This window comes from Chenopodium album, chromosome 13, assembly GCF_948465745.1.
Source record: "Chenopodium album chromosome 13, dcCheAlbu1.1, whole genome shotgun sequence".
Lineage (NCBI taxonomy): Eukaryota > Viridiplantae > Streptophyta > Magnoliopsida > Caryophyllales > Amaranthaceae > Chenopodium > Chenopodium album.
In genome coordinates, this window is record NC_137846.1 from 45,583,810 (window position 1) to 45,598,946 (window position 15,137).

At 32.6% G+C, this 15,137-nt stretch overlaps 1 protein-coding gene across 2 annotated transcripts; it reads right to left on the bottom strand.

Annotated features, from left to right (window-relative positions):
* Nucleotides 1-5,435: 5,435 nt before the first annotated feature.
* LOC145574811 (tRNA dimethylallyltransferase 9-like) lies at nt 5,436-13,605 on the bottom strand. 2 transcript variants are annotated; one of them, XM_081632673.1, is made up of 11 exons: nt 13,182-13,456; nt 11,534-11,587; nt 11,215-11,257; nt 10,789-10,897; nt 10,268-10,466; nt 9,333-9,546; nt 8,917-9,011; nt 8,084-8,178; nt 6,234-6,309; nt 6,002-6,141; nt 5,436-5,919 (listed from the first exon to the last, which is right to left on the bottom strand). In XM_081632673.1, exons 1-11 carry the CDS (start codon nt 13,431-13,433, stop codon nt 5,817-5,819), a joined length of 1,380 nt encoding a protein of 459 aa, XP_081488799.1. In that variant the 5' UTR covers nt 13,434-13,456; the 3' UTR covers nt 5,436-5,816. The 2 variants fall into 2 exon arrangements, 1 of the variants encoding a protein (XP_081488799.1); XR_014098186.1 differs by lacking the exon at nt 5,436-5,919 and adding an exon at nt 7,345-7,382 and having other exon boundaries at nt 6,007-6,141; nt 13,182-13,605.
* Between the last annotated feature and the right edge of the window lie 1,532 nt (nt 13,606-15,137).

The window sequence follows — 15,137 nt, forward strand, 5'->3', positions numbered from 1 at the left end:
AACTTAATTAATTATTAGAAAAATAAATTTAAAAAATTTAAAGTAAAATAATATCATTACTTCCCCTCCAAAAAAAAAAAAAAAAAAACATCGCAAACCAACTTAATTAATTATTAGAAAAAAAAAATTAAAAAAATTTAAAGTAAAATAATATCATTACTTCCCCTAAAAATAAAAAATAAAAAAAAACATCGCAAACCAACTTAATGATAAGTTCCGTTGCCGGAAATTGGTGCAAGTTCTATTTTCACTGTGATTGTATGTAAGCATACTTGATTGTTGGTTCAAAAGGAAACCAAAAAGTAAAAACGACAGTAGTAGTATTGTGGTTACCATACCACCTAACTCCTTGATCTAATTTTAAGCTTAAAGAGTCACAGAGTTAGGGCATGTTTACTTTATCTTAATTTTAGTTTAGTTTGGTTTAACTCTAATCAGTTCAGTTGGCTCCAATTAATTTATTTCAGTTCAGTTCAGCTCCTAATTTTCTTCTCTCATAAAATATTCATTTCAGCTCTATTCAGTTCAGTTCAATTCAATTCAGCTCCAATCAGTTCAGTAAATGTGAACAGGCCTTTAATCGATTCAGTTGGATACTATGAAAAAAATTTGATATCGGGTCATTTACCATATAGCTAGTTGTATTTAATAATTAACAAGATATAACCGTATAATTGATGACAATTTGTAAATGTATTTTTGAATCTTAACTTAGGTATAAATGTATAATGATTTTGTCAAGGTTTATTCTAGGAGAGTGAGAGATAACTTTAATAAGAAACAAACTTGAGAAAAATAAATAAAACAATTCGTCAAGAATTTTTTAGGATTACTATTTATCCAAGCTTCATGGAAACATCAAGATTCCAATTTCAATTGGTTTTAATTTCAATTTGAACCCTTTTTTTTCATCCATTTTCTACCACGTGTACAAAATATGACCTATAAATGAGGGTTAGTCTAATTGGTTGGAGGCTCTCCTTCCATCCCTATGAGAGGAGTTTGATTCTCACCCCAAGCAAGTAGGATCCCCAATTTCCCCCCTTACTACTTGTAAGAGAATTCTTCTTACCTACAAAAAAAAAAAAAATGTAAAGTGGATGAATAATATTTTTTTTTTGCCCATTTAAAAATGCATCTATCTCAAATCAAATTTATCTCTATTTTCATAAACGTAAAAATTATGAAAACACGATATTAATAAAATATATAATTAGATAAATATCCCACATGATTATACTATCTCTTATAGAGTTATAGATTAATGACAATTAAGGGTAAAAAAAATGTGACCCCAATATTATTAATGGTAGGGGTGAAAGTTCAGTTTGCGGTTTGGATTATAGCCAAAACCGAATCCAATCCGAACTAATTCGGTTTCGGAAATCTCAATCCGAATCCAAACCGAATTAAGATTCAATCCAATCCAATCCAAACCGAATTAATTCGGTTTTTCAAATTAGAATCCAATCCAAACCGAAATTTGTTCCCTTCTTTTGCAACATTCAAATCCAAAACTCAAACTTCACCCTGAAAATTCCTACAATCATTTCTTGTTAACTACATTCTTTGTGAGAGAGTAAAATATTGAGAAAGGAGAATTGAGGATTAGGTTCTTTTTTTTAAGTTTATATATGAAAGGGGAAAGTGGTTGGATACTTTGAAAAATAAAATGGGCTTAAAGTATTGGGTCGAAATTCGGTTTGTAACGGTTTTCGGTTTTTTTTTAAACCTCAAATCGAATCTAATCCGTAATCCATATTTTTTAATTTTTCCAATCCGATCCAATCCAAATTCTTAAAAAATCCAAACCGAATTACTAATTTGATTTGGTTTTCGTTTTGGTTTGGTTTTAATCCGAATTCTTTCACCCCAAAACTATATTATGAAACTGAAAATGAATTATAAAGTTAATTAAGAAGCGAAATTTTAAAACTAGAAAGATTATACGAAGACTTCGTATAATCTATTCAAAAAAAAAAAAAACTTATATAATCATTAACATACCTCGTAAATAATTTTATATTGATTGACTCTATGAAATTGCTACCCGAGTTATGATGAACTTTCTCTTTGTCAAGTTATGGTTTTAAAAGAAGACATTTAGCCAATGATTGTTTTCTATTACGTATACTTAGGCCTTGTTTAGTTGAACAAAAAAAATGGAGGAATTGAAAAATTATGGAAATTTAAAAATTGGGGGGGGGGGGGGGGGGTTGGGTGGGGGTTGTTTGGTTGGCTATAAAAAGTGATATATGTAGAAATTGTAAATTCATGGAAATTTTCAATTCCTACAAAATGTGGGAAATAAATTACCCAGTCCCCCTTGGTAACTCAAAATTCCCATGAATTACAATTTCCTTTATAGGAACCAAACAAATTTATGCAATTCCTAAGAAATTGAATGTGAAAATTTAATTCCAATGAAATGCAATTGCCTTTAGGAAATAAAATCCCATATCAACCAAACAATACCTTATAACATAAACTTCACTTATGATATTATATAAGTACTTTACTTTGTATACAACAATTATTATTATTGTAATTCATAACAATGATAATAATTGTTAATTATAAAATTTATATGATTAAACGCTTGTAATAATAAAGTTTGAGATTGAATCAAATACTAACTCTTAAGAATTTATCTCGTAATATCATTGCCTAATAATATCTAGTCCTAGAGAGTCCAAGTTTATGTAACAAATCCTCAAAATACTCTATATAAACCCTCTTATTGGCCTTATACCTTAGCTTCGAATTTAAAAATTACACAAATCAACTTTCACAACCTTTATTAAGAAGTAAAAAAAACAAACCAAAACAAAACCCTGCAAAAACAATGAAGACAATTATATTCATTAGTTTACTAGCTCTTTTTCATAGGAGGCTCCTTTGCCCAAGAAGTGCAACCGAAGGGGTTCCTACACCCGCGCCTACAGCCTCTCCTTAAGCCACCTCATCACCGCCACATGTTCCCGGGATAGAAATGGTCATTGCCACCATTGTCCGATTTGCCGCCGTTGCCTCCTTTGCCTGCTGGCATTGATTGCAAGAATGAAGTAGGAAATTATCTTATCAATCGTCAACAAGGTTCCTTGAGTGATGAATGTTGTTCGTTACTCGAAAACAACCCTAGCCCTTTAGTCAAGAGTATCTATAACCAAGCATGCTCTAGTGGTGTTGGCGTGTTGCATCTCCTCCTAGTGCTTAAGAAAATAATTTAGTACGTAATTAGCATTAGAGTATAGTTTTATTATTTTATATAATGCCATAAAAGTCATTAGGAACTTTAGAGTGAAATAAATGTGTTAATCACATATTTAGGGATATTAGCAGTAGATGATTTATTAGTATTATTATAATAGTTTGATATTATTAATAAAGTTTGTTTTTAATTAATAGAAGTTTATAAAGTTGTATTGTTATTTTGCATATATCCTTTTTTTTTTTTTTTTTTTTATTTTAATGTTTAGCCTTGTTGTATTATTACGCAATAAGATTTTGTTGTATTATTTGCTAGTGCAAGTTATACAACAACATTGTATGTTATAACATGTTCGAGTTAGTTAAAAAGTGATTTATATTTTTTACTTTAACTGAAAATTGGTACCAAATACGTTAACCGAGGTAGTATAACACAACATCGATTATACACTTAAAAAAATTACTATGTATGTAGTTTTCTACCTCAACCAACAAATTTACAAATTAATTCTTTTTAATAAGAATTATGGGATCAATAACAATAACAGTTGTGATTAAAGAATTAATTTTAGTCAATACAAATAAACGGTTGTGATTTGTTTTAATACAATGGCCGCAATTTTATTGTAGCCATTTGAAAACTATCCTAACATAGAATTTGTATCAATATTCCGTTTGGTCCCCCAACAAAAAGTGACATTTATAACGAATTGATCAATTGACAGAATAAATGGCTATTATTGTTCATTTCTTTCTGTGACCCAAATTAATCTGTAACTTGATTTTTAATACTTCCTCTTTTTTTTTTTTTTAATTGCATCACTTTGTTAAAATAGAAGTTTCAAATTAGTTGCTTCCTCCATCCCATAGTATATGAGACGTTGAACTTTTTTCCACTATTCATGCATTAGGTTTGACTATAACTTTTTACAAACATAATAAAAATATATTTTATCATAATAATATGTTGTTAGATAATATAAAATTTTATACTACCTCTGGTCCAATTTAATTGCAACTATTTCCTTTTTGGGCCGGTCCACGTTACTTGCAACATTCAATTTCTTTCCTTTTTTAGTAACTTTTTAGTGGTAAAATTACCATTTTACTCTAATTTTTTTTTAAAACACCCTAATTACAAAACTGATTTTATCTAATTAGCTTTAACCCTAACATTAATTAAATAATCTATTTTCACCAAAATCAACCCCTTAGCCACCGAAACCAATTCTAGCCACCTTCATCTTCCTCCTCAATCCTCATCACCATAATTCATCAAATTTCTACGTCTTCTTCCTCATTCCCATTTTTTTTTCTCTCTCCTCCTTCAGCCATTTCTATTATTTTTCCAGATCTGTGGGTTCGTGGATCTTTGGGTTCATGGGTGTGTGGGTTTGTGGGTTTGGTGGTAGGTGGGAGGTTAATGCGGCTCATCGGTGAGTTTCGGTGTTAGTTGTTTTGGTGGTTGGTGGGTTCGGCTATGGTGGTTTCGGTGTTGGTGGTTTCGGGGTTGGTTGTTTCGGGGTTGGTGGTTTTGGTGTTGGTTGTTTTGGCGGTGCTGGGTTCAACTGTGGTGGTTTGGTGGTTGCTGGGTTTGTCGATGCTTGGGTGGCTGGGTTCAGTGGTAGGTGGTGGTGGTGGCCCGGTGGGTGGTTTCTGTACAGCTAGGTGGTGTCGGTGGTGGTGGCCTGGTGGGTTTCTTTTTTAAAATTGGGTTGAATTTGTTTTTTTTTTTTTTTTAATTAATTGGATTAATACTTAATTGTATATAATAAACATGATTAAGAAATTTTGCCTCAGCCTCCACAATCACCCCCAAAGTTGCAACTAAATTGGATCGGAGGTAGTAATATAATAATCTTTAAAATAATTTTCACTAATAATAAAGTCAAATTAATACATTAACATCTGTACAACATTTGACTATATCATTTATTAAGGACAGAGAAAGTACATAACTTTCCTTTTTACAGTACAGAGTAGTTAGTAGTAAACTCCGTATCTATTTTCTATCATACGAGTACGCAATTCGGAATGCAATACACAAAAAGAGAGAGAGAGAGAAAGTAGAAAATCACTATTCCCTATCATTCCCACCTAAAGACATACTAGTATTTACTTTCAAGTTGTAATTTTAATATTTTCAATGTTAATAACATACAAGTGTGGTCAAATTGTTTTAATGAAAGTGAAGCTGCATCACGTTTAATTTAGAAAGCCATATAGAAGGAATTCGGTTGTTTATTTTGGCAATTTTGCCATTGCAAATTTCCTTCCAGTTATACAAATTTGGTAAAAACCTACATACGTAGTATTTTATTACATAACTAAAATGAACAAAAAAAAATGGTATAAGGGATTAAGAGTACATGACGACATTCAATTGCTTGTGTTACTGATTTTCACCAGAATAGGTGAAAGACAGAAAGAGTGGGAAAAATAGACACTCATCAAAGCTTTGTAGCGCGAACAGATGTAGCCGTATTGTATAAACAAAAATGTTCTGTTAAGTAGATCAGTCAAGGAGGCACAAGCGTGAGACAGGAATCGAACACTTGACAGTAATTCTTGCAAGGCACTATGATTCTTCCTAAATGATAATTCCTCTATAGTGTGCTGCAGCGGCTAGTAGGAAGCGTTCCTGCTATATTACCTTCAGTTCTTATCCATGCCAGAATATCAGCACAATCTTCGGGTTTAACAAAATGCCTTCAAATACAAACAAAATACAGAGCTAAGTAGTCATAGAAGCATTCAATGATAAATTTTTTTCTTGCTATAAAAATTGTACCTATTTTTGGTCATATAAGTTTTATATTCTTTCTGTTCTTGACGGTTGGGTGCATCTTTCTTTATCCATAGCCATTCTGGTACAGTTAAAGTAGAACTCTGATCATGATACGCATCATGAATGAAGTCCAGAAGCTTCTCCTGCATTACGAATATTTGTATTAAAGCTTATGGCACACACTTACGTATCTAATCAATCAAAGATTATGGTGCACATGTAATAGATGACATACCAAGGGTTGAGAAGCATCAAGCCAATGATAAATAGGATCATTACGGAACCATATCATTTGTCTTTTTGCAAAATTCCTGAATATTTTTAAGGCGTTCTCTGGTTAATATTTGAAATAAGATAAAAAATAGGGATGCATTGCAGTGTAAACACCGTGATACAGAGTTTTTCAAATCATAATTTGAAATGTAATGTTCTGACATTTAGTCCAGTTAGTTCAACAAGTAGCAAAGCAAGGCAAACAGAAATTAGAAAAGCAGATTTATATGTTGTGTAGATGAGATGAATCAATAAAGCATTCCCATGTAAAAGTGTCTACGTCAAAATGCAAATGTCATAATTTAACTTGGAACAAAAGGTCGTTTAAAGAGGTTTTATGGAGCCAGAATAAAATTTAAAATCACTCAAAACATAACAAACTAGCAAAGTTGTATTTCATTCAGCCATTCAATATCGCTCATTTTATTAGATGGTATTGGACCCCTAGTTAGAGATGCAACTTTTTTTAAAACAAAACAAAGATGGTCATACATTGAATTACTAAACTCGGAATTACATAGACAGAGTGCCTAGAGAAGCCAAGTATCTAAAGAACAAGGCAATGTTCCAACGTTTGAATATATTACAGATAGATATAAAGGGTTAAAGACTTATGTTATGATGCTTGAACAGGATAGACTGTTCTGCCATCAACAGCTTGGCCACAACCCTATTTGTTATGATTGTGATCGAGCTCAGGATGCCTCAGTAGATGAAAAAGAAGGGTTTAAAACAAAACGTTAAGCACATATCCACATCGGTCTTGGAGCATGGAATACATTCAAAGAAGACTCCTTATTTCATTTATTTGAGTAGAAGATATCACACAATGCACTTGGCATAGAAAATACTATGTAAGAATGTCCACCTTTTCCTACACACCCCAATACAACAGGTGGCAGAGATGCAAATCCTTAATAGGTAGTAGGTAAGAAAATGTGAAGGAAAGAAATAAAACTTTAAGTAATTTATAGCTGGTTGAGGACGAGACAGAGGCCACTTAGAGTCTAGAGTGTTGCCATGGTGGAGCTATAAAAACATTTATAAATTACAACAAGTTACTCCAGCCATACCTAAATAAAGTTCCACATTAAGCACTTCAGAGATGTTCCTGAAAAAACTTCAAAATTATATCTCAAGGCAATAAAGCTATGCCTACAGGAATTTCTATATATTCCCCTTGAAAAACTGATTGATTGGAGTAATAATATATGCCTTTGACAGGGGTAAATATGTTAAAAAGGAAAATTGTTCTAGTCACATGCACCTATAATATCTGCATCAGTAGTTAAGTGGACCTTTATTTTGGGACAGAGGGAGTAATCCTTACAAGCCCTAGATAGAGCCTCATTACACTGATACAATGACTTAACATTGAGACTAATTTTATAGCTTTTATCTTTTTAAACCCTTTGTTATTGTTCTAATTATACATACTGAGTCCTTAGCTATTTTAATAGGTGAACTTGGAGTGACTTCTCCTTTAGATTTCTTTACTCTATCATCTAGCCTTTTCATCTTCCTCATTTTTATCATTCATACTAATCTCCATAACATTGGCATACAATTTTTAATTTTTTTTTTTTCAGAATTCTTTTCTTTTATAAACTCCTATCATAACAGAATTTATTTCGACTTCTACTATGAAATTTCTTCTTTGTCATAAATTTTTCTAATTCCTTGATTTTCTACAACTCAAACAATAGCCTTTTTGATACAACCTTATCCTCCCCAAATGCAATAAAGGCAGTTATCACTTATCAATATATAAATAGCAAGGAGCAATCTTCCATCCTGGGGTTCTGTACAAACCTGGACACCTTCTGAAATTCAAAAAGAAAGGAAAAAAATTCCTTTGCAGAGCTCTGACCATCTTGTTTTCTGCATTCCAAGAGATACTCCATGCCCTGAATAATAGCTGACAGGATGAGTCTCAATTTTATTACATAGAAAATCAACATGGAGCAAAATGTACACAAACAAAAATCTTAGAGTTGTCATTAATCCAATCCTTTCAACTGATTTTGCTAATTACCAATTTTGTCAACTCCTTTTTTGAGCAGTTAATTTTCAATTGCTCCAAACACCCCTTTTACTCTTGAGAAGATGATTCATGTTTAAGGACATAACCAAATTTTAAGGTGAGGTTATACAAATCTGTGCCGGCAAACAGATTCACTGCCGTAACTAGTATGTCCCATTTGAACACATTACTGAGAATTACTAAGTACAAAGTATGTCTCAATAACTTGGATGAGATAAGCATACACAAGAAGTGCCTCATTTAGACTATTAGTGCAAATCATATATGAAGGTAAATACTTCCTCCGTTTCACAAATATAGCAACAATTACCATTTTAGGAAGTTTCACAAATATTCAACATTTTCCTATTTGCATTTGTTTTTATTCTTTCTCTCTCCGCATCACATGGATCCCTACTCCGTATCTTTATTCCTCTCTATCTCTCTCCTCTTCTTAAAATCCTTGTTCCCTCCCCATGTTGCGATATTAGGGGAATGGAGGAAGTATAATTTATCACATATCAACATGCACCTCCCATATTCGTATGAGCAGTTATGCCTCTATAATCAGAACTGATAAATGCAGGATAATATTGGTAGGTAGAGCTAATTCAAATTACACCTGTCGATAACCAATTGCTCGGGTAGCAGGACTTGAATTGGGAAGAAGACCTATGTCTAGAAGCCATTTGGCCTCTGCTAGAATCCCATCACTACCTGCAATCAGATGCAGTATACAGCTTACAAGTGGAACTAACGAGTATAGTCACGTCATCAGATAGAAAGCAAATACAAAACTTGAAATGACACACATAAATCACATACGAAAACTATGATTATCAACATACGCATACACCTGCAAGACTATTTGGAACATTGAGATGCATCCATTTATTAATTTTGTGGGTAGGAGCGGCCGAATGGGGATTTAGGTTGTGAACAGGTAATGCTCTAGTGTAGAATAAAAATATTTGATTTAACACTGTGCTACTTGGTTTTGTAATGAAGAACATAACAAAACAACAAGAAAAACCATACCTGAAAGCATCTCTTCACATCGCAAATCAATTGATCTATACAAATTTAGTCGGGGGCCTGAAAGGAAAAGGCAAATGAAATCATATTCTAGCTCTTTTAATTGCCCCCCTTGCATTCCATCCATGTTTTGACAATCATCCGTTGCAGCTAAATTGAGTTTCTCTTTGTAGGAATCATATGGCATTTGGAAGGCTGATGGAGGCGATCCACTAGACTGCCAGGTAAAAGAACATTCATTTAATAATTTATTTATTTATTTATTTATTTAATTTTTTATCAACTGCTTAGTTAGTATAGAGCTACCCTACCAAAAACGGACAGGAAATATAAAAAAGTGGAAATAGGAGAAAGCATGGAGAAATCAGGCAGGTTTATATGCTCCTTTTCCTACAACATGAAACCATGACAATCCTTAAAATACTCAGGAAGGCTTCCAATATAACTTAAATGAAATCAGAATATTATCAGAAGACTCATTGATAGAGAATTAGTAACCTAGTTCAGAGGTTAGGAGAATTATAGAAAATAGAGGATTTTTAAGAGCATAGGATCTCAGTTAAGGCATGTGCACTTTCCTATGTTTCCAGAAAATTAGCTAAACCAGCCAATGACCTGGCTAATTAGCCTGGCAGCTTGACCTAATTAGCCAGGTTATGATTTAATACAACATAAAAATTATTAGTGGAGAATATAGCTTTTTCAAGGTTCGAAAAAATTTAGAAAAGAACAACGCACCATAAAGTCAATAACAAAACCTTGCAGTATGATTCGCTCTAATTCTTTATCTATAACAAGTGAAAAGGTGATTTATCTAACTTAGTTTATCTTCTTTATGGCTCAAATCACACTTGGCATTACAATATAAATGGAAATGAAATTAGAGGAAGTACTTTGATTGTCAGCCAGATAATAAAATGACAATGAAAATATTAAACCTTAATAATCTCAAGGCTACGCTGTAGGCGATACCAATTGTTTGTTGGTAAAGACGGGGCGTTCGGATCTCCCGCTTCAAGCACCAACTTTACAGCTGCATCCCAATCCCCATTATATTTATAATTTTCAAGCTCTGCATACACTTGGGAAGTAACATTGGGCGATGCTATTGGAACATCAGGTTTGCCATAGATGAACCTAGCATTTGAAAAACAATTCGTGACATCTCTATAATGAACCCATCCTCTTACAATTACCCAGGGTATGCTCAACTGAACCAAATACCACATTCAGCTTTTGGTTGAAACCTTAAAATAATATTAGAGAATGCAATATCTATAGAGGAAACTTATAGTTCACATTCAAGGTTCCACGTTGCATTACCCAACTGTAGAAAACAAGTATAGCTAATATGATCCATGAGATACTATGCATCTTGTCTTTTGTGTGACAGCAAACTTAATGCAAAATGAACTTTTAAAGCTCATCCAAACAAAAAATAGAAATTGTAGAAACATACCAACGCAAATACAAACCAGTTCCTCCAGTAATTATAGGAACATGGCCCTTGTTAAGGACATCTCTTGTTGCTTGCCTTGCATCATCATAAAATCGACCAACAGAATATTCTACAAATATGGGAGGTACAAGAATTAAAATGAAGATACAAAGCAACATAAATTGGCCATTGTATTTTACAATCAGAAGGATCAATCATTTGCATATACTTAATTACATGCACTTTGATTCATTTTTATCCAGTGTAGGCACATATGCATGTTAAAAGACTATTCATCCAATAGCTCAAAATTTTAGAGAAGTTTTGTTCCTCACAAAAAATGATTTTTGTCAAAATTGATTTGATTTACACTTTTACAGGCTTCTGCATTAGGTTAGGTTAGCAGTCACTCATTAAGCAGATATAGTATGTAGCTCTCATTTCTACCTTCAGCTGGGTGCAACATGTCCAACAAATGGTGAGGTACCTCCTGAAAAATAATTAAACAAAATTGATTAAAAAAAAAGAGTGAAAAATGGCTGTTGAAAGAAGTAACGAAATCAACTGCTTACCAAAGGGTTCCTACAGACCTACAATGCCTAATCAGGACAAGGACGGAAAAAAAATAATTCAAAAACTACTATGTGATAAAGATAAAATATGTTCTAACACATTTGCTTAATTATGTTAAACACAAAATCATCTTATGAAAGCATGTCAATATTGCCAACAACTAATTTGTTTGTAACAAACAAATCAAAGGCACCTTTCGCTCACTAGGTGAAGGTTTTGCAGACCCAACATCAAGACCTTGATAGACCTGTATCATGCAAAAATAAGGGAAAAATGGAGAAAATCATCAGAAGAAAACTAATTAAAATTAACACATCATTAAGTGATCAACAGCAAAAAGATGTCATATGCAACAAAAGTAAAAGATAAGGGAACTCAGAGCAACTTGCCTCCAGAGATAAGAACATGATTATACCATCATTATATTCAGGAAAGTAGCAATACCAAATATGGCAAAATACTGATGGGGAGTGATTGGGGACAATTAACTCTACAGCTAAATTTCGAATCCGGAAAATTTTGTAGTAAAGCATAATTAGCTATAATCAATTTAAGTGGCACTTCCTCCGTTTCAAAATAGACATTAACATATACTACTCTCTCCATTGGTCCATCCCACTTAACTTTTTTTTTTTAAAATGATAAAACAAACCTTTCATAGCAAACAAATTAAATCATACAAAGTATATATTTTCCCATAAAACTCTTACTTTAAAAACAAATAATACTAGGCAAAATTGGCCACAACACCTTGAAGTATGGCTTAGGTGCACTGAGCACCCTGAACTTTGCATAGTAGCCAAAACACCACCAACTATGATATTAGGTGCAATGCATACCATAAATGAAAATTTCCGGCAACTTATTACACCAAGAAGAGGTGAATCTTCACTTTCTAGAACAGTTATGTAGTCTTCCATCTACTTCGCACCCATGGATTCACCTTCTCCAATGAAATAAGTGGCCGGACATCTTCATTTAAAGCACACGTCACACCTAACACCATAATTGTTGGTGTTTTGGCTACTACGCATAGTACAGGGTCCTCGTGCCTAAGCCATACTTTAGGGCGTTGTGGCCAATTTTTCCATGATAATAACATGTTTGTTCTCAACAATTCTATATTATCAATACTAGTTATAAAAGGTCAAATGAATTGACCTCTAACAAAATGTGGCCTATCAAATTGAGACGGAATGAATAAAATTCTTCTATTAAACTTTGTTGAATATCGACCATATCACAATATCACAGTACAAATCACATAATAAAAATAATGGAATGAGTTTAGGGCGTGTTCGGCGTTAGCTTTTGAGTAGCTTTTAGGTAGCTTTTAGTGGTTTGACCAAGTCAAACCACTACTCAACAAAAAATGTGAGTGTTTGGCAAAGTAGTGGTTAGGGTAGCTTTTAGTGGTGGAGGTAGCTTTTGTGAAAAGTTAGAAACATTAGCTTTTGAAATTAGAGGTAGCTTTTCAAGTAGCTGTTGAAAATTTAATCTATAGTTTTTATATGTAACAGCTAGTCAACCACTACTTTACCGAACACTCATATCTAAATTATTTATCTTCACAGCTAACAGCTGCCTACACAGCTAACAGCTACAGCTACCTTCACGGCTATATTTTGCCGAACACCCCCTTAGTCTATATGATAAGTAATGTATTTCGCACTATAACTTCACTCACACAATATTAAAATGACACAGTAACACAAAATTAAGAACAATTACATAAAATTTATAAACAAATCCCAAGAAATTGAAATATTCTAGTTAATAAACTTCTTCAAACAACAATTAGCAAAAACAAAATCAATTAAATTGAGATAGAAAAAAAAAACCTGAACAGAGTCAGCAGTGATAATTTCACCATTAATGCGCTTAGCAAGCTCGAAAGCGAGGCGAGATTTACCGGCGCCGGTGGGGCCGGAGATGACAATAACCTTGTGTTTTTTCTCTCTCCTCGGAAAAGAAGAAGAGGAGGAGGAGCAGAAGGAGGAGTATAGGTGGCGGCGGAGACGAGTGGTGGTGGAAGAGTATTGAAAGTGGTGGCGCAATCCCCATTGACGTAAACCTCGGCTTACTCCGCTCATTGTTTTTGATGATGACAAATTTTAAACCCAGGGTTTTATAATTTATGGATTTTTGGTAATACCTTTTGATTTTGTTCAACAAGTACAAGTTTTATTTTGCGTAGTTGTAATTAAAAGGCGTAATTTTGTACTCCTACCATTTATTAGAGGATTAGAGGTAAAACATAGTGTGTGGTTATTACAGTTTACAGTCGTCTGTACGATGCACATCGTTTGGTAAAAAAAAAAAAAAAAAAAAGACGAAAAGAACCTTTTTAAAAGAATAATGAACCTATATTTAGTTATAGTGAAAATAATATAATGTTAAAATATAATGAACATATACCTAAAATAAAATAACATATTTATGCTAAAAAAGAATGAAAAAGAACATATGCATATGTTATTTAATTGTCAGTGTAATGTATTTATTTGTGACATAATGATCATTGTTTATTGGGAAATGTTCTATAAATTTTGTATTTAAATTATGGTGGGTATATAACGGGAGTGCCCTACCAAAATTTCTTTCTTTCTTTCTTTTTATTTTTTTTTTTTTTTTTAAAAAAGTTAGTTAAAATTTATTTAAATAGAATACAAAGTGAACTATATTGCTCAAACTTACTAATAGCTTAGTGGTTGGAACATTAACTTGTATACCAAAAGTAAGGGATTAACAGTATTAAAATCATGATAAATTTGAAAACTGACAATAGAAATATATAAAAAAAAAATTTATGATTGTAAAAAACTATCATTTATGTTGTGTGACTGAATAAATCAATATCATTACTTCATACTAATCTTTACATTAGTTGTAGGGTTGTAAAAACTGAGTTAACTGAACCTAATCTAGTGACTCGAATGGGCACGTGCAATTACTCTCATCATATTGACCTTTTGAAGCGTAATTCAAAAGTTAAATTTGAATGCTTGTGTTTAAGATTTAATTTAAGTGGAAATTATTAAAGTACATACCAAAATAAAACTCAAAAGTCGATGTTTTGACATATGTATCTATGTTAAAACAAATCTATTTTTTTTAAAAAAAATAAAAATACCTAATCAATCAATAATGACATGATACTAAAACAGACACCAAGAATGACACGTGTCATTACTTGGTTCTGTTTTTTTCCCTTTAAATCTTATTTTTCCTATATATCCCAAGTCATATAATTGTGATGCATTTCCTAAAAAAAATATTCACATATTTTCTTTTATTATATAAAATATTAGTATACATCTTTTACTTTGTACAAGTTTCATACAAAACAAGATAAATCTATCTCAACAATCACCAAGATATATGAAATAGGAGTTCTTAATCATAGCTAACACAAAGTAAAGCTAGAATTAAGGTGTAACCACAAAGATTACAAAGTAGCAATCACAATGAATAAAGCAAATAATCAGAAAGATTATAGGTACAGAGAGAAAATCTAGCTCAATGATTTCAAAGTTAAGCAAAAGTTCTTTCCAAAAAGAAATCTTAGCCCTATAGACTTAACAAACCTAAAGTTCTTAAATTACAACCCTTGGATTACAAATGAAAGGCTAAGATTAAAAGATAGCAAAATGAAGCACAAAAGAAAAGAAGTTGCCCGCTCGAAACAAGACCCCGGGAGCGGGCGCTCCTCACTACTGAAACTTCAAGTGACGCCCATAGGAGCGGGCGCTCCTTATAAGTGGATCGGCCGCTCCTCGCGACTGTCTGGACAACTC